This window comes from Tenrec ecaudatus, chromosome 4, assembly GCF_050624435.1.
Source record: "Tenrec ecaudatus isolate mTenEca1 chromosome 4, mTenEca1.hap1, whole genome shotgun sequence".
NCBI lineage: Eukaryota > Metazoa > Chordata > Mammalia > Afrosoricida > Tenrecidae > Tenrec > Tenrec ecaudatus.
This window is the reverse complement of record NC_134533.1, coordinates 173,042,841-173,067,939: the sequence shown is the minus strand read 5'-3', so window position 1 is coordinate 173,067,939 and position 25,099 is coordinate 173,042,841. Positions and strand designations below refer to the sequence as shown.

General features: G+C 39.1%; 1 protein-coding gene and 1 pseudogene across 11 annotated transcripts in view; one reads left to right on the top strand and one right to left on the bottom strand.

The window, feature by feature from the left end:
• LRRFIP2 (LRR binding FLII interacting protein 2) overlaps window positions 1-25,099 on the bottom strand; it is a 120,453-nt gene that overhangs the window by 58,778 nt on the left and 36,576 nt on the right. For 5 of the 11 annotated variants that reach the window (XM_075547074.1, XM_075547065.1, XM_075547063.1 and 2 more), the window contains exons 3-5: window positions 12,846-12,932; window positions 3,672-3,728; window positions 3,530-3,574 (exon numbers count right to left, since the gene is read on the bottom strand). In XM_075547074.1, the coding sequence (XP_075403189.1) occupies window positions 3,530-3,574; window positions 3,672-3,728; window positions 12,846-12,932 (189 nt within the window). The remainder of the gene's footprint in view (window positions 1-3,529; window positions 3,575-3,671; window positions 3,729-12,845; window positions 12,933-25,099) is intronic. The other 6 variants (XM_075547069.1, XM_075547067.1, XM_075547073.1 and 3 more) reach the window with 2 other exon arrangements.
• Window positions 8,513-9,222, top strand: LOC142444619 (uncharacterized; annotated as a pseudogene).

Sequence of the window (25,099 nt, the reverse complement as noted above, 5' to 3'; positions counted from 1 at the left end):
GTTCATCCAAAATTACCTAAAACGCACAATGAAACTTTCTAAGGCATCATTGTGCCTGAGAGTAGTTACTTCCCTCCAGAGCAGCGGTCCTCCACCTTCCTCATGCCATGGCCCTTTCATACAGTTCCTCATGTTGTGGTGACCCCCAACCATACAATTATTTTCATTGCTACTTCATCACTGTTATTTTGCTACTGTTATGAATCAGGCAACCCTGTGAAAGAGTCATTCGACACCCCTCAAAGGGGTCATGACCCACAGGTTGAGAACCACGGCTCAAGAAAGTTTATTACTTTGCTCAATTAGCACCCATAGAACCCATTTGTTTAAAAACTCAAGTTACATATTCTAGTATACGTCTGTTCCGTCCTCCCAGTCAGCTAAGTTCTTTCAAGGGAGTCAACGGGTCGCCATGCAGTGGCGTCTGACTCACAGAGATCCTCTAGGGCTCCCAGGATGAAAATCTTCACAGGAGAGAAGCCTATCCTTCTGCCAGGAGCAACTGGTTAGCTCAGACGGCTGACCTTTTGCGTTTAGCAGTCAACCACTCAGCCATCCACTTGTGCCTCCAGGACTCCTTATTTAAGACAAGGGCAGTGTCTTATTTCTTCAGTATAGGATTTAACATAGTGCAATGGAAATTTATCTATTCCAATTTCCTTTCCCGAAACAAAATGTAGAATTGACTTCATTTGAAAGGTGGTTACAACTATCTGAAAAGGATATCTATTACTTGGACATCCAAATTGCTATTACAACCAGGGGCAAAGAAAAGGAACTATAATGTGTAACAATGGGCACTTGTGGTAGTCTATAAACAAATGATTCCTCAAAGGGGAAAAAAACTTTAAATATTAATAGCTCTACTAAATGTTTCAAATTTGCCATTGTCACATATCAAAACAAATTTTAACTCTCAGAACAATTTGCCTATAAATTTTTATTTGGAAACAAAAGAAAATGTACAGTAAAGAGGTTGTGGAAACAAAGTACACCAAGTATCCATTTCTATCAGATTGTACCTATCTTTGAAAGCCCCAGAACCCTGACAGCCAATCAGCAGAGAAAGCATGACACTGAAGACCACCTATTTCTCTGGGCTACACACCACAGCGTCTTGTCTTTTAGGTGTACTGGTTCTGCTCCAATGTGCCCCAGTTACATCCTTGGATGGCTTCTTCAATAACAGTAAGCAGTGCAGTGACAAAACACAAGTTGCAAACATATGAAGAGAAAGAACTCATTAAACTTAAGGTAGGTTATTAATATATAACTAGGAACTACGTATACACAACAGCAAAATTTCCCAGCAATATAAAATAACAATGTATCCCTAACAGCTCTGGTTTAGATTCCCCTTATTTGGACCTCTACCTTGAGGTCTTCATGTATTTATGCATACACAGCAGTGAGAGTGACGGTGCATTTGTGAGATGTTGTCATGAAAAGCAGCCACTGCTGTTCCATACTGCCAATGGTCGAATGATGACACGTAACGAACAGACACAGACGGTTTCAATTCCATCTCAGCATTTTTATATAATCCTCCTTTCTGCCACACTGGTCAAATATGTAATTCACTCACCCCCTCCTGTGATAGCTGGACTGGCTTCTCTTTGGTGGGGTATGTGATGTTAGCTGGTATTGGTGATTTTGCGGCCCTTATACACCCATGGGCCAGACGTTTCCCACGCCTGGTCTAGAGGATTGATATTTCCAACCCAAAACTAATGTTTCCAACCCAAATAGCTTCTGACAGGTCACTTTTCAAAAAGGTAGCATCAGAAAGCTAACTACGTAGATGGAAACACGAAAGTCCTAACAGCAAATGCATAACTCAAAAAGTGTGCTAAGATTTTGAATACATGGCTTATAGGTAAAATTTTATTTGTCTGTTTTTTAAATAGCTGCAAAACCTTCAAATTACTTGGAAAGCCACAAGAAAATTTAGTTCACTGTTTTAATTGCTCTCAGCATTTCATTTTTAGAGAACAAAGTTCTCCTTATATTAGCTTAGTGAAGATGATAAAGTTATTTTTTTGGATAAAATTATTTTTAAAAGCAAATAACCTGATGAAAATCCATAAAATCAATTTCAAAATCACATTATATATAATTCCTCCATCAGTTTAATTACAGATTTATTTTTTGTTGCTTTGTTTGCAGATGTTTTTTAAAAACCCTATATTGAAAAAAAACAAACGATATTGGCTTAAATTTGATCAATTTACCTTTAGGTTAAACTAATATTTAATCAAGCATCTGGGACCATATACAAATATAAAACTAACCAGGTTTAGAACTGAAAATTCACAGAGCAGAAAACGGGTAAAAGCCGTATATTTAAGGTGAGGGGTGGGAATGTTTCCACAGTCCTTGACACTCAACTTACAAGCTCTCAATATTAACTCCATTTATGATTCTTAACACAATAGTTAAAGTAAAAAATCAAAGCATCACCAGAGAAAAACATGACAAATTTGTTACCTTAAAGCATTTCTCCCATTCTATTATTTTTAAGCTCATTAGCTTAGAATTCTATAAAGGTTTGTTAATATTCTTATGAATCTGGTGGTTTGGGGTTTTTCTTTAATCTAAAGTTTTATAACTAACCAAAATGCTTATTATTACTCATAAATTAGCTTACTAAGTAGTTTCACGTTAACATGAAAAGTGACCTGTGTGAAAGACTGACAAATACAAATACTGCAATAACTAATACGCTAGAAGATACTTTCATTTACTATATTGTATTTTTTTTATACATTAAATGAAATGAGGGAGAAAAAACAAGTTTGGGGAAGTTAACAAATACAGACCTTAACATGAAACATTATTTTGTTAGTGAAAAAAATCTATGTAATGTCATATAAGTAATATATAAGCATCAATGTGCAAATTAAACACATTGCTTGAAGATTTAAACCACAATTCTTAAAGATTGATCACCTAACACAATATGCGATTCTTCAATGAGTAACTTCTCATTGATCTTAATTAGCAACAATAGATGCCAAATCCTTAACCATTCTATAAAATGCTAATCAAAACGTCAACTCATGATAGCTTCTATACTTAGAACAAGCAGGGAATTTCTCAAATCAATAACTCACTTTTCCATGGAACAAATTATAAGCAGTCACCCAAGCCCCAAATTATTTCCTATTTGTCATTTTTCTAAAATATAAAAATGGGGAAAATCTGAAAATCAGAACCAAGTAGATTATTATATAAAATCAAACATAATTTTGCAATAATTTTCCAAAATCAAAAGACCTAGTTGTTATAGAAAAAGAATAGAAATGTAAGTTAATAGTTGAAAATATTTCATTTAAAAATTGATTCACTGCACAGCAATGATTTCAGAGAAAAGCATTATTATCCAGTGAAGGGCTTCTATAGTAGTTTCTACGTTTTAAAAGCGACAAAGGAACATATGGACATTGTCAGATTGCTTAGCTAAGAGTGATGCAGAAAGCTCACACATACAAAATTTGCTATTATGGTGTAGGCAACTTAAAATACCAACCCTGTGACTGCCAAGACTTCGAATGGACATTGCATCCTCAACTCCCTGATAAAAATAAAAACAAACAGTAAAAAACAATGAGTGACTACATTAAATTAATGAGTAAAAAACATTAAGGGCAGTTTTATAGGTGATTACAAACCAGATAACGGCGATGATAACTGGACCCATGGGAATACCTGGCCCTTTCCGAATCTTCCTGGGAAAGGATAAAGTACATGGAGAGTTAATAACAGAGGGTGACTTCTCAGAACAATTGAGCCAAGTCAGGTAACAGCAGAGACCCTTCCTTCCTTACAGCAGCAGGTTAGGACAACTTAGTTTCAAACGACATGTTTGGGACAGCCACAAGTTTTTGTTGGAAAGGAAGAAAATATGGAGACGATTTATGTACTAACCACTTGTGGAATTTATATATGACCAACAGAACTCAAATATCAAGATAAAAATTAGCCATTATACTTATTAACAAATTTAGTTGAGTACTAAAAGTAAGCTTTTATCAATTTGTATTAATATATATTGTGAACGTTAGTTTATAAAAGACAGAAAGAAATGTTTACTAGAGATACATTTTAAGAAGCTAGTATTGTATTTTACAAGATTACGGTTATAATTTTGTGCTCACTGCAAAGAATTTTCCTCCTTTTCTTTGACCACTAACTGGAAAAGAACAACAATGAAATGAAGAGCCTCTGGGCACTACTCGTATAAAAAGTGACCTATAATTAGATGAACTTGGATAAGTATTTAAAGTGGCTAAGCTTATCAAGTCATGCCTCGAGAAAGCTGCTTAAAAGCGAAAAAATGACCAGAGCCTGACAGCTGAATAAATTAAATGGAATTCTAAAATTTTCCACATTTAACAATTAGCACTGGATCATTAAGTCCTGCATCAGGTAAAATCAAATGGCTAAACCCTATTCATTTGAAACTATAATAAATTTCTGATCTTTCCAAATTCCAAAGTGCAGTGTTGTACTAATTTGCATTGAATTCAACTTTATATACAATCAGGTTCATAGCTAACCAATATGCTCTTCTCCAAAATGAATTCCTCCTCAATACCATGTGGGAAATCCAGCATGATCACTATGCCTGACCATCCATTTCAAATACAGAAACATAACACCGCAATTCAATACCACCTGAATTGGGTCATTATCTTTGAGCAAAATTGAAAAAAAGAATCTAGTCAACATCTGCTGTGTGCTCTAAAGTCTGTCTGCAAGCCTCAGTATGACTCCGTGATTTCATTCCCAACAGTGTTCTGATCTCTCGTGCTCATCATTAGTTTACATTTGGGTTAGGCAACAGAAGCATAGAGTCTACAGTGAGCCAAGCAAATTTCTTCTTTCTCAGACCAGGAGGTAATATCACAAAAGAGGCGTGTACTTAGTCCATCAGGGTGGATGCAGATTATCAGTTCAAGACCAGTTTACCTTGGATAATTTACAGTCTTGTGCTATACAGGTGGTCTAATCTCCACACCTCGCACCTCAATTACTAATTTGAGGTACTAGGGTGACATACATGGTGTGTGACAGTTCGTGGAAATCTTTTTGAATCTTCCTTTATCAACTTTTTCTTTTCACTCTATCTATCCCACAAAAGCACTTTTAAAAAACTCATCTCCAAAGAGCACATCCACCAAAGACATAGTTAAGACAGAAAAAAAAATTGTATCTGGTTTCAAGCATGCCTATTATAAAAATGTATCATATTAGAATATTAATAATTGATGTAGTTTCACATTTAAATAGCTTTTCTTCCTAGCCTCGTTTTTTGAAAAGCTAAAAGAGGCTTCAGAAGTCTACGGAATAAAATGCAAACTCCATAAAGCCAGTTTAATTTGGACACAGAATGTGTTAATTCCATAATTACGATTCTACTTCAAGCCAGAACTACCTGATACAACTAACAGCATTTTCGGTGACAACAGTAGCGTGCTCTATTGGTTCTGTCTAGTATGGCAGCCACTGCCAAGTCCTGGAGATACTGGAAGCACAAGTGAGGATTGAAATCTTTTATTTCATTGTATTTGAGGAGAATGTAAGCACTCCACCCTGGAATATTTTTGTGTAGTGATAAATATGAAGAAATTATGGATATGCATTGCTTAATGTTCTTTTAGGTGCCTGCTCACATGTGCATCTGTGGTGCCATGGTGTCTCTGTTTGTTCTTAAGGAAAAGCAATTCTCCTTTTGTTTATTATTTCCACCTAATAGTCTTAACAAGCCCAAACCCAGACTCTTGAAGCAGTGAGAGTGCAGACGGGATACAGGTAGGTGAGGCAGAAGACATAGCTCTGGGAACAGGCTCTCAGCCTTTGTCTGCAGGCTATGTGGAAGGCAGGGGCTGCGGGGCCTGGGCTGTTTCTACTGCACAGGTGGGCAGAGCAGTGCAGGAAACAGGAAGCACTCCACTCCCTTCTCACTTGCTTCCCCTCAGTCCACTACTGCTGCCATCCTCTCAGCTGCCACAGTGGTGGGGGATCCGTCCTTCTAGCCTCCACCAGTAGCAGGGACAAGGACAAGTTCCCCAAGAGATTTTAAGATGGTGTTCATACAACATCCAAATCACATAACATCTTATTTCACAGAATGTTTTCTGTATGTTAAGCAACACATCCCTGTAGTAGAAAACCCTTGGATAAAAGAGCCTGGTAGCAATTTTTAATAGTTAGATGGTCCCTGGAGCTCATCTAGTTTGAAAAACTTATTTTATTGTACAGATAACTAACATACAGAACGAGTAAGGAACATACCCAAGGTCATACAGCTAGGAGCAATATTCAGATATAAATTTCCAGCCCAGTAAACCATAAAGATGTCATCTACGCTGGCTAAATCTACACTAACTACATAAAAAAAAATAAGGCAAAAATGACACAAAATCTTCGTTTTAATTCAATGATCTCTCTTCCTCTGGCAGAACAAAACGTTTCATTCCAAGATATTTTTAGAGTAGTATTTAAATTACCAATTGGCTTTTCTTGAACACCCCAACTGCCAAATGTAAAAAGACCTCGGCAAACTGAGCCCCTGTATTCCAATGCAAGGTATCTCATCCAGTCGTACAATGACACATTTTCATTTGAGCATTCTGGAAAATTGTTTTGATACACTAGATTAAATTAATGGAAATAGACATAATTTTTTAAAATTCTCCTTAAGTGAGGATAAAGTGGTTGTTATTAAAGGAAAACCACAGCCCTCTGAAACTAACTGGCCATCTTCTCTGTCAACAATTAAGGTTTATTAAGTCAGGGCTGGAGCCACTCCTTGCTCCAAATAAGGAAATCTCAGAAACAACATAGACTCTTTCAGGTCACACATGCCACTGATTTAGACATTCCGTTTGAAACCACTACACATGAAAAGCTGGTTAGACTAAGAGTATCCGAAAGTCAAGGAAGGCTTCAGATATACACGCATCTCCATTTGAGCCCCATGCACTTACATTCCTATTATCTCTCTCAAATCCTCTCTTTATAGATAAATAAATTGGGAGAAGTCTTTAACATGGGAAGATTCTTCCTTCTAATAACTGGCAGTCCTATTGTTTCTCATTGTACTGTTTGCTTTATTAGACACATACTAGCAATTTATTTTGTGGTTGTCATACCAATTTTTACCATGGGCTCACAAACAGAAAACAGAAAAATAAGGATAAGATAGGGAGAATTAAGAGGAAGAATTCACTTCCAAGGAGTAAAAACTAGCTTCAAAAACAGAAGTGATGGCTACCATGAAACTAAACCCTACCTTCTCTTCATGTCTGAGTTCTAAGCCATAACTCAAGATGTGGGTTACTCATCAACTACATATTAATCTGCTAATCATTCCCACTTCCATACAAATCTAGCACATTCATTGCCCCCAACTGCACATATTTACAAAGATTACAAAAAATATGCTTGTCTTCATGACTCTTGAATATAAAAATTATACTTTCCATAGAGGATCTTCTTAATTAATATTTTTATATCTTTTCTAAGATATAAGATATGTAATCTTATATAATTTCATTTTTAAGTTATAATACACAACTAAAACTGCAAAGTAAGCTAATGTTTGTGAGCAAAATTTCCAACCCAAAGTGATTTCTTTTATTCACTTGAAACACTATTAATGCAGCATCAGTAATATTAGGCAAGGGAAACACAGCTAGCTTTAGTACAGGAATGGTAAATTCCACACCAAAGTAATAGACACATGCATGAAAGTTCCATTTAATTTAAAATCTCTCTCTTTTCTAAAGTAATAGCACAATGAGAACTGTAATAAAGTCTTAAATCTGTCAGTCATTCCAGCTTTAGGTTATTTTAATTCCTTGTACTTTAAAATATTGATATAGAAGGGATTTGCTTGTTTAGTAATAATTAGTAAGTCTTAATCTATAGCGTAGGTTCCCAAATGTATTTGGTCTACTGCCCTTTCTTTTTAATCATCTTATTGGGGGCTTACACAACTCTTATCATAATCCATATGTACATCCATTGTGTCAAGCACATTTGTACATTTGTTGTCATCATCATTCTCAAAACTATTGCCTCCTCGTAAGGGAAAACAAAAACCTATTTGGTGCCCCTGACAACTAAAACTTTTTGTACTATGGACCATAATCCAGGATAAAGTACAGGTATCTGCTTTTCCAGCCTTCCTCAGGGAGTGGTATTGTCCACTCTGGGAAACCATGATCTATAAGGACCAATGATCCCTTTCAAAATCTGGTAGACCTCTCTAGGACACTTACTAGAAAAATACACATTCACGATTTTGCATGGAAATTTAAGCCTTCATGCCCTGCTACTTTTTTTTTTCTCCTACCAGACCACTGCCCTGCTACTTCTTAATCCTATTCACATGCCAAGTTGCAAAACTCTGTAAGAGGAAGTACTTGGGGAAACTTAAGTAACTTTAAAGAAAGTTCACATTTAAGTGAGATACAGCTGCTACAGCAAAAGCTGGGTGGGCACCATGGCCGGGAGCACCAAGACCAAGATGGTGAAGCACAAGATTCAGGTTCTGCAGCAACAGGCTAGTGATGCTGACGGGAAGGGCGAGTGCCTCCAGCAGAAGTAGAAGGGGAAAGGCAGCCCAGAACTGGCTGAGGCTGAGATGGCCTCCTTGAACCACTGGATCCAGCTGGTTAAAGAGCTGTCCCCTGCTCTGTAAAAGCTGAGGAGGTAGAGAAGACTACTGACGAGAGCGGAATGAGCTTGCTGAGAACAATGCCTTAAAAGGTAAAGAAAAGCTGGAACTGGAGGAAAATGAAGCACACTGCAGAAGAGGCAGATGGGAAGTCCAAGGAGGTAGCTCATAAGTTAGCCATTACTGAAGGGGACCTGGAATCCACAGAGGAGAGAGCTGAGCTAGCAGAGGCCCATTGCTGAAGGACAGATGAGCCGTTCACATGAATGGACCAGAACACAACGTGTTTGAGTGCTGCTGCAGAAAGGTTTTCCAAAAAGGAAGACAAAAACGAGGAAGAGAAGCTTACTGATAAACTCATGGAGGCAATAGCTATGCAGGAAAAGACCACTGGTGATTCGGAAAACAAACAAGAGCGCCGCTGTACACAAAGGATGCTGGACCAAACGCTTCCTGACCTGAAAGCGATGGAGAACACCCCAGCCCCACCCTACCACTCTTACCCTGGGACCAGCCTGTCCAAAGCTGACCTTTAAAATGAGGGCAGAGCTTTAACTGGAAGGCTGCTTTCTCCTTGCACCAGCCACCCCAGCCCACCCTTTCCTCTGCCAAACTCTCTCTGCCTCCCCCCAGAAATCCCAACTGGACTAGGGACTGAGCATCTTTGGGAACAATGTTTACAGGAACATCAGCGCAGTACAAGTGTCTTTAGATATTGTGATGCATGTACACATTTTGTAATTACCATTTTTTGTTATGACAACCACACATAAAACTCCAAATTAATGCTACTGCTTTGAAGCAGCCCTCGAATGCCTCTTTATTTTTGGAAGGTAATTTTCTAGTTTAATGCATATCATCTTCTCCATAGAGAAAGCCCATAAGTCTGAAGCTGCCTTACTGAGAGTCTGACAGAGCTCAGCCACAACCCCAGCTTCAGAGCATAAGCCAAACCAAAAGGTAACTCCATGAGAGGTTAGCCAGAAGGGGGAAAAAGGTGGACACATTAAGCCTCTACTCAAGTACTCCCTCAACACAAGAACACTTTGTTCTAGTAACCTGACATTCCATGATGCTCACCTTCCCAACATGATTGCTGAAGACAAAGTGGGTGCATAAGCAAATGTGGTGAAAAAAGCTCATGGTGCCCGGCTATCAAGACACAGCATCTGGGTCTTAAAAGCTTGAAGATGAAGAATAAGCTATCTAGCTGAGAAACAACAAAGCCATATGGAAGAAGCACATCAGCCTGTGTGATCATGAGGTGTCGATGTGATCAGGTATCACGCATCTAAGACCCAGAATAAAAAAATCTGATCAATGTGAATAAGGGGGGAGCGTGAAGTGGAGAATCCAAAACCCATCTGCAGACAATTGGAAATCCCCTTACAGAAGGGTCACAAGGAAGAGAGGAGCCAGTCAGGGTGCTGTACAACACGGGTAAAACATACAACTTTCCTCTAGTTCTTTAATATTTCCCCACCACCACTACCATGACCCCAATTTTACCTTACAAATCTGGCTAGACCAGAGCATGTAGCATGTACGCAGGTACAGATAACAGCTTGAAACACAGGGAATCCAGGACAGATAAACCCCTCAGGACCAATTATGAGAGTAACCATATCAGGAGGGGAAGAGGAAGGTGAGGAGAGAAGGGTGAACCAATCACAGTGCTCTACCTATAAACCCCTCCCAGGGGGGTGGACAACAGAAAAGTGGGTGAAAGGAGACATCGGTCAGTTTAAGACATGAAAAAATAATAATAATTTATAAATTATCAAGGGTTACTGAGGGAGGGAGGGAGGGGAAAAACGAGAAGCTGATACCAAGGACTCAAGCAGAAAGAAAATGTTTTGAAAATGATGGCAACAAACGTAAAAATGTGCTTGATGGAATGGATGGATAGATGGATTGGGATAAGAGTTGTACAAGCCCCCCAATGAAATGATTAAAAAGATAGTAATAAAATAAATAAATACTCAGAAATTTTTCAAAATAGGAATGGGGGATAAAAAAAGAACAGATGTTAGTGTCATTTTGTGGTATTAAAAAAAACATTGTTATGTCATTGAAAAAAGGTCCTCTTCCCACTCGGTTTCCCCTGTTAGAGAAGTTTCTTTGAGGTATATTGGGGGATCCTGTAGCTTATTGGCTTAACATGTACTCTCCTTTGGTGTGGTCTCATTGGAGTGCTAACTGGCAGAGGGAAAAACCAATAGTACAACTGTTTGATACTGAAAATTGACAAGTGTCTTTTTGAAATAAACTGTTCCTCAAAAAAAGTTCAAATTTAGAAACAACTCACAATGACTCACATTCTGGTAGCTCACAATCTTAGTGACTAACAATTTAGAGAGCTGTGGTAGAGGACTTGAAAAGGGAGGTGGCAGCTGAAAAGAAACTGAGTAATCTTCCGAAGAAATGGAAGAACAGCTTGATTCATTTCTCAATTAAGGCCCTGCAAAGTTAGTAATACGAGAAAGAAATGGGAACAAGGAGGCAGGCAGAAGAGAGACAGAAAGAAATACTGTTTTGAGGATGAGAAGAACAAATCCATTGAAAGAAAATAAATCAATCAACTCAATCCTTCTTGGTAGAGCAGATTCATGAGCTGAATGTGAGTGAAGACGTTGTCTAGAAAAAGAAAATGCTAAAAATAATTTATCTAATTATTATTCACCCCAAAAAGGGAAAATGATTGAACTATAAGTACCCATTTGACCCACTGTGTAGACAGAAGAGATACTCTTTGACCTTTAGGTTCACACATGCCAAATATCCTTATTTTTCAAACAATTAGTCAATGTTTTACTTTAAGACTACATTATTTCAGCAACTCGTCAATACATGCATGACAGGCAATCCTGGCCTACCAGCCACTTCTGAATCTGTCCCCACTTCCGCTCATAGGGATGACGAGAGTGCTATAAATGCAAAAGTTTCATGAGCACAGCAGTTTTCCAAACTTCAGTCACTAAAAATGGTTAGTCATCAAATTTCCCTGAAGAACAACAATACACCCAAAGTAAACTACACATTAAAAGCATGAAAGCTTACTAAGTTAACTATATTCAATAGTGAGACACATGATTCTCTACAATACCGATGACCCTAAACTAAACTTATATTTAGTCAGTCTCCTCTTATCGTTTATTATCATTTTAAGTCTAAAAAATAATGGATTGCAATATTTCTATTTCAATAAGAATTGTTTCTAATACTTAGAACAATATGAGGAGACTTCAAAAAGTTTGTGGGAAAATTCCATTATCTTCCATTTCCTTTTTTTCTACAAATTTTCTCAAGTCCCATCATGTAAGAGGTTTAAAAAAAATTAGCAACCTAGCAATTGTTTGTGTTTTTCTGAAGTATGACAATATGAAATCTATCAATTTCTCTCTAACCTATTAACACTACTAACATTAAAATAATGTATTTAATACTGTTCCACAGGTGTTTTCCCTTCGTAAGATAAGAAATAAAAATATATTTTCATAGGATTTTTCAGAGCCACATCAATTCCAGGATGAAAAGGTAAAAAGAGTAAATGAATATATATTTAATTTTAAATTAGCCCAATATCTTTTCTTAAGTTTTAAATTATGATATAGGTGAATTTTTACAGAACAAATGAGTTGTACATTTAGCAATTTTTATGCATTTTGTTTCAACTCATCCATTTCAATCCCTTGAATGGACTATCACTTATCCCATTCCTCCTTGTGTTTCCTGTGTCTAGTCTTCTTCCTATCCTCACCTTTATGCTTGGGAAAATGCTGCCCTTTGGGTCTTCAATGGTTGGTTATCCTAACAGGGGGTTTAGTACAGTTTCAGACCTAAAGGGTGCCTAAGGGTCATAGTCTTAGGCAAGGGTGCCCACCTATCTCTAACCAACCAATATGCCTGGTCTCTCTTTACTTTGTTCCAAATATTTCTCCCACTTAATCCAGAATCTTCTAATGAATCTGTCTGATTTCAATATCTTTTTTAAAAAATATTTTTGTTTTTTAATGATAAGAACATATTCAAAATTTCTAAAAACCAATCATACTTCCCAGGTATTGTTAGTAAATATCTTCCCCAAGAGTTTCTAATCCTACACATAGATACAGGTTTACAGTAACACAAAACTGGTTTGTAGACATCCCCCCATTACCTCTCTTTGTTGTCGTTCCAGTTCTCTCATGCGTATGTCCCTTGCTTCTGCTCGTGCAGCCCGTTTGGCAGCTAGCCTGGCCTCTGCCTACAAAAGCAATACAGAGATCCACTTGACACAAAACGACAAAAAGCAAACACAAACAACACCCACTGCACCAGATCTGATGATAAAAAGGGAGAAGACAGAATGAATGGACAAATATCCATTGGACTGATTTCTTCAGTTAATTCCTAAACACTCAGAGCTTGGTCATTCCTAAAATGTGGACTTTCGCACTTAACTGCAGATTTAAAACACATTTCACACAAAATTCACTTCATTGCTCCGAACTTGCTGCCCACATCTCGCCCCTACTGCCCAAATTCCTTTTCCTGTAATCCCAATCACCCAAACTAGAGACATCAGAACCAACCGCTCTTTCACTTTGGAGATGGCCAAAATCGAATCCCCAAGTACCATAGATCCTCTACCACCAAGTCTCTCTTAGCTGCATCTTCACCTTCTTTATCCTGCTCTCCCTGCTTATACGAAGGTCATCACCTCTTTCTCTCTATGTGTACATTAGACAGATCTAGAGCTATAATGCACTTATCATAAAATCCACCCTTTAAAATGGGCAATTCAATGGGTCCAAATTATGTAACTATCACCACTGTCTAATTCAAGAATACCACTTTTTAATCACTACAAAAAAAGAGATTCCAATACCTTCTCCCCTCCTCTCTCCAATAACCTCCAGCAAAGCAGTAATCTACTTCCTGTCTCTATGCATTTGCCTACTTTGGACATTTCTTATACATTAAATCATACAAGAGAACTTCCTCACCTTTTGCTAGGACTACTGCAACTGCCTTTAACTCCACCTTTCTGCCACCAGACGCAGCCCTACAATTCATTATCTATATGGTTACACGATTGCCAAATTAGTCTTTCAAACACATTCATGATCACATCATCCTATGCAAAGCCCATTACCTGTGGTTAAAGTACCGAATTCTGTTAAGTCCCTGTCCTACCTCCCATCACTTGTTCTGCATGAACAGTTTAAGTTTTTCTTCAGACTGTTTGTTTGAAGGAGGGGGTCTCCCTTCTCTTTAATCCAGCTCAAATACCACATTGTAGGAAAATTTCCTTCATTCCTTCCTTTATAGGTTAATATTCTGCACATGCCTCTAGTATGTCTTGGTTATACTGTATTAAAAGTGCATGCTGCTGTCACCCCCAAAAGTTTCCTGTCTAAAAGTCTGCTCAATAAAAAAATGAATAAATACCTGGGCCAGATTACCAAGGAAGTGGCTTGATATACCACATGAAACATAAAAACCTCACGTCTCTCTCTCTTATGGTGGTTTCCTCTGTTCTTAACCACACCCTAACTCTGATTCTGATTTACCTTCTGATAACTATGTAGTTGCTTCTTCCCATCCTGTTATACAGGTCGTCCCTGATCTGCAGTACATTCAAGTCTGAAGAATCATACTTAAGACCATCGGGGGAGGGGGGTACATCTTATCATTAGCAATATATGTACCATATCCAATACTAAAGCATGTAATCTGCTGATTTTATCATTCTCAGATGTGCTCTCGTAATTATTTATGAACAATGCTCCATATCCCCAAAGACAATTAAAGTTGGATTTACATAAGTACTACTAATAAATAACAATAATGAAAACTTCCCCCAGGACCAGCGGAGATAAGTCAAAAAGGTTACAGACATACCTAGAAGTATGCATGGCTTTCTTGTTTGTTTTGGGGTTTTGTTAGTTACTATTACCTTTTCTTTCTCTCTCTCTTCTTATTCAATCTTTTGTTTTCTTTTTGTTTGGTCTCTTACTGTTGGTTTCCCCACTTATACAAGATAGGCATGGGAAGCAAGCTCAAAGAGAAAGCAACAGGACCGACGGTTCCTGATGCACTTGAGGAAAGGAGGAGGCAGGGAGAGGGAGCGGTGAGCAAACAACACCACAGAGAGAGGAACAACTAGGGAATTAAAATTAACAATGAGGAGGATGGACAGAGCCTGGGGGTGTTGGAGCAACAGCAATCTAGCTGAGAAGAATTATTAAGAGGCAGAAGGGCAGGCAATGATGGTGGGGCAGGAGGAAGGTAAAAGGAAACAGAGGAAAAATCAAGGAGGCAAAGCTATGGATAGAGGTAGAGCATAGGTGTGTATATATGTAAATACATTAATTCACAAAAACAGAGATATTGGTCTATGTACACATATTTATATGGCAGTACATTGAGGAAGTGGATGGACTTTTGGCCTCTGCTCATGCCCTCCCTCAATGCAAAAATTGTGTTCTAACAAAACAGGCATTCTGTGGTGCTCACCCTCCTGGTACAATCGCTAAAGACAAAGTGGGTTCATAAGCAAATGTGGTAAAGAAAGGTATAGTACCCAGCTATCAAAAGATATAGAGTCTGGGATATTAAAGGCTTGAATTTAAACAAGCAGCCATCTAGTTGAGAAGCAACAGGCCCACATGGAAGCACAACAGCCTGTGAGATCGTGAGGTGTAGATGGGAACAGGTAACAGGTATCAGAAGACCCAAAACAAGGAAACAAACAAAGACATATTATTGAGAATGTGGGGGTTTGGAGCAAAGAACCCAAACCTCACTCCCTCAATGCATGAATACTTTCTTCTATTAAATTGGCATTCTATGATGCTCACCCTCCTGACACAACTGCTAAAGCCAAAGCGGGTGAACAAGTAAATGTGGTAAAGAAAGCTGATGGTGCCCGGCTATCTAAAGAGATAGTATCTGGGGTCTTAAAGGCTTGAAGATAAACAAGCAGCTATCTAGCTCAGAAGCAAGAAAACTCACATGGAAGAACACACCAGCCTGTGTGATCATGTGGTCCCGAAGGGATCAGTTATCAGGCATCAAAGAACAAAAAAATCATATCATTGGCTGCACACCTCCATGATACGATTGCCGAGGACAAATGGGTGCATAAGCAAGTGTGGCGAAGAAAGCTGATGGTGCCCGGCTATCAAAACAGATAGTGTCTGGGGTCTTAAAGGCTTGAAGGTGAACAAGCGGCCATCTTGCTCAGAAGCAACAAAGCCCACATGGAAGAAGCACACCAGCCTGTGTAATCACGAGGTGTCAAAGGGATCAGGGATAAGGCATCATCAAAAAAAAAAATCTTACCATCGTGAATGAAGGGGGAAGTGCAGAGTGGAGACCCAAAGCCCATTTGTCGGCCATGGAGACCCCCTCACAGAGGGGTCTAGGGGAGGAGATGAGTCAGTCAGGGTGCAACGTAGCACCGATGAAGAATACAGCCCCCAGATCCTGGATGCTTCCTCCCCCCCAACTACCATGATCCAAATTCTACCTTGCAAGTCTGGATAGAGCAGAGGTTGTACATTGTTGCATATATGAGCTGGAGGCACAGGGAATCCAGGGTGGATGATACCTTCAGAACCAGGGGGTGAGGGGTGATACTGGGAGAGTAGATTCTACATATGACCTCCTTCCTGGGGGACGGACAACAGAGAAGGGGGTGAAGGGAGACGCCGGATAGGGAAAGATATGACAAAATAATAATTTATAAATTATCAAGGGCTCATGAGGGAGGGGGGAGCGGGGAGGGAGGGGGGAAAAAAGAGGACCTGATGCAAAGGGCTTAAGTGGAGAGCAAATGCTTTGAAAATGATTAGGGCAAAGAATATACAAAAGTGCTTTATACAACTGATGTATGCATATGTATGGATTGTGATAAGAGTTGTATGAGCCCCTAATAAAATGTCTAAAAAAATAAAATAAAATAAAACAAGCTAAAAAAAAACCCATCTGGAGACAATGGGACATCCCCTCACAGAAGGGTCACAAGGAAGGAATGAGTCAACCAAGGCGTAGTATAGCACCGATGAAATACACAATATTCCTCTGGTTCCTTGAGGCTTCCTCACCCCCTGCTATCATGACCCCAATCCTGCCTTTCACTGAGGGCTAGACCAGAGCATGTACACAGGTACAGACAAGAGATAAGAGCTCACGACACAGGGAATCCAGAAACAGGGATGGGAGTTGTGATACCAGGAGGGTAGGGGAAATGTGGGGAGAGGAGGGAGGAAGGGGGAACTGATCGTAATGATCGACACATAACAACCACCACCACTACCACCACCACCACCCTAGGGGAACGAACAGAAACCACAGGGAAGTCGGTATAACAAAAACAATAATACTGTATATACTCGTGTATAAGCCGAGTTTCCAGCATATTTTTAATGCATTTTTTGTGGTAAAATTAGATGCCTTGGCTGACATTTGGGTCGGCTTATACTCAAGTATATATGGTAACTTACCAAAGGGTCAAAAGGTGGGAGAGTTGGGAGGGAAAAAAGAGAAGCTGATACCATGGGCTCAAGAGAAAGTAAATGTTTAGAAAATAATGATGGCAGCATATGTACAAATTTATGCTTGATACAATTGATGTATGGATTGTTATAAGAGCTGTAAGAGCTCCCAATAAAATGAACTTTTAATTAAAAACAAAACAAAATAACTTAGGTCAGAACTGATTTTTAATACAGTCATCAAAACAGAACCTTATCATAAACCAGGAGCTACCTACACTTTTGCCAAAATCTCATAAGGGCTCAAGCCAAGAGTCGCAAGGGTCTAGCATATATAAGCAATTACACCAGGTGCTGAAAAGTCGAGTAAGGCAGCATTTCTGTCCTAAAGAAGCTCACAACCAGGTTAGGAAAAGATACAATGCTTATAGGGAAGAAAACAATATAGGAGGGAGACACTTGATCTTTACCTAGCAAGATCACAGCACATTTCTAAAGAGCTAAGCTGACTCTTAATGGTGACCTCTTATTGAACCCTCCCTGTTTTAACAATTTCCCACCTTCCAACCCCTCTGTCCTAAGTGGACACCACAGTCTTTGTAGAATACCTGATATAAAGGTTTCCAGGCTAAATTATACTTGCATATACTTGTATATACTTGAATACCTATACTTGCAAATACTTGTATATAAGAACAAGTACAATGGCAAACACAGGTAGGAAAAGCTTACAAAAGTGTTTTCTCTTCTGACATCAACTTTTTTAAAAAAATTTTTAGAAAGTCATAGCAATGTATAGAAAATATCCTTTATTAGTAGTTTATTAGTTTTGTACTTGCAATCTTTCTTAGAAATTTAACACAAAAACATCAATTACATCCTTCTAGGATCTGTCTGCTCAATTTATATTAAGATAGTGTACAGGTACATTATTGATAAAACCTAAAATATAGGTAATTGTAATGTTGTCTAGTAAGAGTTCTTTCACAAAAGGGAAGCTGATGCCTAAGAAACAGAAAGCACATGGGCTTGAGAAACAGATAAACATCCAAAAGGCCAGCTCACACCTCCTCTGAGAAGCACTGTGTGAGGCAAGCCATTCCACTACCAGTGTCACCCCCTGGGAAGTATTTCAAGGCAACTAAACTAGACTTTTTTAAAGGTCAACGCATTTTTAAATGATTTCATCTTTCTACACAGTGCTACCAGATGACTGATGCAACAACAGAGTGGCAAGGAACCAACACTAATTGCAACCTAGAAAACAAAATATATGCTCTACATTTATCCTGGCATGTTTTAAAATAAACAATGGGGAAACAAACATACTTCCAGGCAGTAAGAATAGCATTTGCCCTTCATAAAATAGCAAGGAACAGCTGCTATGGATTAGTGTTAATTCAACACACACTCACCCCTACAAAATAGATAGAACCTAACAATGAGCCACAAAGGCATTAAATAGGTTCAAAGTAAAGTTACCGGTAGTCAAAATAGTTAGCATGAGACATGAAATCCAAAGTATTCAAGAGCCCAAATCATTCGAGTATCTGTAGAGTTTTAATGTTGCAATAACCCACATTCTTAAAATTATTATGAAAATAAAAAAACTTGAAATTCAGGTTCACAAGTCAACCTGTCATGTCAGATAGGCCACAGGACTAGGTTTCTAAAAATGATTCTGATCCTTATGCTTTCAAATAGTATCTTTTGAGCTTCTTTATGATGGAGGTGCTGTCTAACTTGAATTTTCAGAACCTGGCATAAGCTGCTAATATATATAGGTAGACCTTTGTGACCAAAAGCTGTCCTCCCTCCTCCTGCAACTCAAGATCAACCACCACCACTAACCACAGGCTATGTGATCATCATCCCAAGGGGTTCTCAAGCTCAAAGGCCCCATCTTTCCTGTTTGTCTTGACTCTCTCCCTTTCTTAGTTCTTCTTCATCATAGGTTCAAAATCTCTCACCTTACAATAAAAAGAGAGAAGAGTGAAGCATCCTGATTCAACTCTGCCAAATCTTCTTTACAGCCAAGTTTCCTCCCACTTCCTTCCTCACGTCCCACTCTCTTCAATTGACTGCAATCTGGCTTCCACCCAAGTCACTTCATTGAATGTGCTCATGCAAAGGTCACTAATGACTTCTATCAAAGCCAAATGAAGTTTTCTATTGCTATCTCTCTTGTCCATTCTGGATTTCTGACATCACTGACTCCTTAAAACTCTCTTCTTAGCTTTCTGCAATAATAGTCTGTCCCGACTTTCTCTCCACTCTCTGACCTATCATACTCAAGGGCCTGTGTGAACTGATTTTTGTTTTCTGCCAGCTTTTTAAATTTTAACAAACCAAGAGTTCCAGGATTGATCTCTGGCTCTTTGCACTCTGACCTCTCCCCAGGTGATGTTCAAGTCTTGGAACTCTTCATGTTCAAGCTAGACTTTTCCACCACAGTGCAACTGGCCATTAGACACTAAGGCTGTCCCATTAGACTCTCAGACTCTATATATCTCAAACGGAAATTAAATTTTTTCCATTTTCTTTTTTTAATTATAAATCTTTTATTGGGGGCTCTTACAGATATTGTAACAATCCATAATTCAATTAGATCAAGCACAGCTGTACAATAGCTGCCACCATCAATTTCAAAACATTTTCTTTCTTCTTGAACTCTTTGCTATCAGCTCCCCTTTATCCCTTCCCTCATCTCCCCTCCCCAGGAACCCTTATTATTAATCTTTACCTTGGACCTCCTTATACTCTTTATTTTCCCAGTCCATCTTGTCCCGTTACCCAAAAACCAAAACGAAAAATCATCCTAAGACCCCCTTCGTTCTTACCACATCTCTACATCTAGGTCACTCAGTCTCTGCTATCATTGATCCAGATGTTCTCTGGGATGTTTCCATTAGCTCCTAATTAAATGGCGTGGAAAAAGAGAGATGGGGTGGGGGGAGGGAGGATGTTCTCTGGGTAAATTTCCTCTTTGCTTTCCATCCTCACTGCCACTGCCTTAAATTCTGCTTCTCATAATCTCTTACTAAGATGACTATAGTAACTTCCTTTCTAGTCTTTCTGTCAGACACCCTCTACATCAGACATCCTCAAACTACGGCTGAGGACATTTATCCGGCTGGCCAGGTGTTTTCGCCCATTTTGTTTTTTACTTCAAAATAAGATATGTGCAGTGTGCATAGGAATTTGTTCGTAGCTTTTTAAAAAAACTATAGTCCGGCCCTCCAATGGGTCTGAGGGACAGTGAACTGGCCCCCTGTTTAAAAAGTTTGAGGACGCCTGCTCAACAGTTAAACTGTAATTCAAAGCTGAAATAAGTTTTAGCATTAGTAGCCTCTGAAAACAAACAAACTCAACTACCAACAAGTCAATTCTGATTAATAGTGACCTACAATTTCTAAGGCTTAATCTTTATGAAAGGAGATAGCCTCACCACTCTCCCAAAGAGCTGCTGCTGGTTTTGAACTGCTGATCTTGTAGTTAGCAGCCCACCATGTAACCCACTATGTTACCAGGGCTCCTTAACTCTCATTTTTAAAATCAAAATTTAACTGTTCAGCACACAGATTCTTTCAAATCCGACCCCTACTTTTCTCCTGCATCATTCTCCCATTCCCTAATCTCTCTCTAGTTATTGAGCTACTATTCTGGCAGTTTCCCCACATGTGCCTGTTTCATAAGCCTATGCCAAAGGAGTACTTAAAAAGAATAATACATATAAAACAATACTATTTCCCCAATCCCAAATACGTGGACAGCGGCCGCACCCCCAGAAGAATTTACTATAGAGGACAGCACTGAAGCTACAGCTCAGGGAGTGGGACATGTCTGATCAGAGCACACAGGAGCAAATGAAGGGGGAGGAAGAATGGAGCGCATCCTGACCCACCAAGTCTTGAGGACAATATCCCCGCTCAGAGCAGCCAATGCAAAGAGAGGACCATATGGCCCGTCCCACTATGAGACACGACATCCCTCACGGTCCCATAGTCCTACGGGGAACAACACTGGAGATACAGTGTGGGAACTGTGCCCAGTCTGACCCCACCACACTGAGTCAAAACACTAAGGGCGTGCAACAGAAAAGCAAGGGAAGCAGAGCAAGGAAGTCCCAAGGGAGTACCAAAAATAGACTTTGAGGCCAGGGTGTGGCACCCCATCAGACTCAACCAGAAAACACTCCTAAAGGTCAACAAACAGACCGTGAACTATTTACATGTTTTTCTTTTTGTCATTTTTCTTGTTTTCTTTTGTTACTTTGTTTTGCTGTCTTGTTTTTGTGCATATTATCTCTGCAGGTCTACCTAGACAAAATAGTCTGGATAAACAATTTGGAGGAGAAAACAACAGAACCTACGATTCCAGGGGGACATGGGAGAGGGGGAGGTAGGGGAAAGAACGTGGTGTTAACAACCCCAGGGACAAGGGAACAACTAGTGATCCAAAAATCAGTGGTGAGGAGGGTCTAAGAGGCCTGGTAGGGCTTGATCAAGGGCAATGTAACCGAGGGGAATTACTGAAACCCAAAATGAAGGTTGAGCATGATAGTGGGACAAGAGGAAAGTAAAAGGAAATAGAGGAAAGAACCAGGAGGTAAAGGCATTTATAGAGGTGTAAATACAGGCATGTACATATATAAATATATTTATGTACGAACATGGGGAACTAGATCTATGTGCATATATTTAGAGGTTTATTATTAAGGTAGCAGATGGACATTGGGCCACCATTCAAATACTCCCTCAATGCAAGAATACTTTGTTCTATTAAACTGGCATTCCATGACGCTCACTTTCCTGACACAATCACTGAAGACAAATGGGTACATAAGCAAATGTGATGAAGAAAGCTGATGGTGCCCGGCTATCAATTATATAGCATCTGGGGTCTTAAAGGCTTGAAAGTAAACAAGCGGCCATCTAGATCAGAAGCAACAAAGTCCACATGGAAAAAGCACGCCAGCCTGTATGATCACGAGGTGTCGAAGGGATAAGGTACCAGGCATCAAAGAACAAAAAATTATATCACTGTGAATGAGGGGGAGTGCAGAGTGGAGACCCAAAGCCCATGTGTAGGCAACTGGACATCTCCTTACAGAGGGCTGCTGGGAGGAGATGAGCCATTCAAGGGGCAGAGTAGCAACAACGAAACATACAACTTTCCTCTAGTTCTTAAATGTTTCTTCCCCCAACTATCATGATCCCAGTTCTACCTTACAAATCCGGCTAGACCAGAGGATGTACACTGGTACAGATAGGAACAGGAAACATAGCGAATCCAGGACAGATGATCCCTTCATGACCAGTGCTGAGAGTGGCGATACTTGGAGGATGGAGGGAAGGTGGGATAGAAAGGAGGAACCGATTACAATGACCTACATATAACCTCCTCCTTGGGGGACAAAGAACAGAAAAGTAGGTGAAGGGAGATGTCGGACAGTGCAAAATATAACAAAATAATAATAATTTATTTATCAAGGGTCCATGAGGGAGGAGGGAGCAGGGAGGGAGGTGAAAATGAGGAGCTAATACCAAGGGCTCAAGTAGAAAGCAAATGTTTTGAGAATGATGGCAACAAATGTACAAATGTGCTTGACACACAATGAATGGATGTATAGATTGTGTTAAGAGTTGTATGAGCCCCCAATAAAATGACTAAAAATTTTTTAAATACTATTTATAGAGATATATGCTAGAATTTTAAAAAGATGGACAAAAAGGCTATTTTCTTATTTTATTACAGTTTACTAAGTAGAAAGAGGACTAGCCAAGGGTCTTTAACTTAATTTATAATGCCCTCTCTCTCACGTTTTTACTTTGTTCTGTTTTTAAGTTTCAGGCTTAAAAAAAGTTTGAAGCATTTGCTCTCCACTTAAGCCCCTTGCATCAGGTCCTCTTTTTTTTTTCCCCCTCCCTCCCCAGTCCCCCCTCCCTCATATGCCCTTGGTAATTTATACATCGTTATTTTGTCATATCTTGCCCTATCCGGAGTCTCCCTTCCTTCCTTCTCTGCTGTCCCTCTCCCAGGGAAGAGGTCACATGTGGATCCTTGTAATCAGTTCCCCCTTTCCAACCCACTCACCCTCCACTCTCCCAGCATCGTCCCTCACACCCTTGGTCCTGAAGGTATCATCCACCCTGGATTCCCTGTACCTCCAACCCTCATATGCACCAGTGTACAGCCTCTGTCCTATCCAGCCCTGCAAGGTAGAATTCGGATCATGGTAGTTGGGGGGAGGAAGCATCCAGGATCTGGGGGAAAGCTGTGTTCTTCATCGATACTACCTGACACCCTAATTAACCCATCTCCTCTCCTAAACCCCTCTATGAGGGGATCTCCATTGGTCGACACTTGGGCCTTGGTTCTCCACTCTGCACTTCCCCCTTCATTTAATATGATATATATATATATATATACATATATACAATGCCTTGAGAATGATTGGGGCAGGGAATGTATGGATGTGCTTTATACAATTGATGTATGTATATGTATGGATTATGGTAAGAGTTGTATGAGTCCCTAATAAAATGTAAAAGAAGAAAAGAGAAAAAAATGATTAGGGCAAAGACTGTACAGATGTGCTTTATACAATTGATGTATGTATATGTATGAACTGTGAAAAGAATTGTATGAGCCCAATAAATTGTTAAAAAAACAAAACAAAAAAAAACAACAAACAAACCAACCAAACAAAAACATGTTTTTGACATGAAAAATAAAAAAATATATTTCCTTTAAAAAAAAAAAGTTTGAGGAAATATAGAATTCCTATATACACCTCCCTTCCACTGCATATCCCACTTCCAACGAGTCAGTTCCAACTCAAAGCAATCCTACATAATTTTGGGGACTGTATATCTTTGTTGTAGCTATCTGCCTTACCTTTCTTTCAGGAAGCAGCTGGTGAATTTGAACTACCAATCTTATAGTTAGCAACCAACCACTAACCCACAGCAAACCAAGGCTCATTTCCCTGCAAACAATTTCTCCTATTATAACCTCTTGTATTCTGGTGATACATGTTTCAACTGATGAACCAATACTGACACATTATTATTAACCTTCTTCTTTCCATCTTTTTTAAAGAAAAGATCAGAAACAGTTTGACCAAACGTTGTTATGTAGGGTGTTGGGACTCATTGGGTACTTCAAACTATTACCACAATGTTTCTGCATTTAATATTTTTCCAAAAGAGTTGCACATGATATACATCAGCTGTGAACAATCTGAAAAGAACATTGAGAAACAAATTCCACTTATGATAAAATCTAAAAGGATAAAATATCAATTTAGCCAGAGGTAAAACACTTGTACACTGAAAGGTGTAATACACTGCTAAAAGAAATTAAAGACCAGATATAAGGAAACACAGGCTATATTCAAAGCCTTACTATTGCTATGTTGTCAATAGTACTCAAATAGATCTACAGATCTATCAAAATTCCATCAGTCATTTTTACAAAACTGGAAAAGCTGGTCCTCAAGTTAATTAGTACTTGCAGGCAGTCCCAAATATCCTACACAATCTTGAAAAGCATACCATAAAGTTATAGTAATAAAAAAAGTATGGTACTGGCATAAGGTATGCCAATTAGGGCAGAGCTGAAAATTCCAAACTATGCATGTATGGTCAAATGATTTGTAGCAAGAATGTCAGCTGTATTCAGCAGGGAATCGTCTCTTCCATAAGTGGTCCCGGTACAACTGGGAGTCCACATGCAAAAGAAACAGAGCAATGCCTCGCACCACGAGTGAGAGCTAATTCACAATGGATCAAGAACCTACATATGAGAACTAAAACCTTAAGACTCTTAAAAGAAAGAGTGAACCTTAAAGATCTAGTTTCTGGTAATAGATTCTTAGATATAACACACAGAAAACTGAGAATGAAAGAAAAATGAGATAAATTAT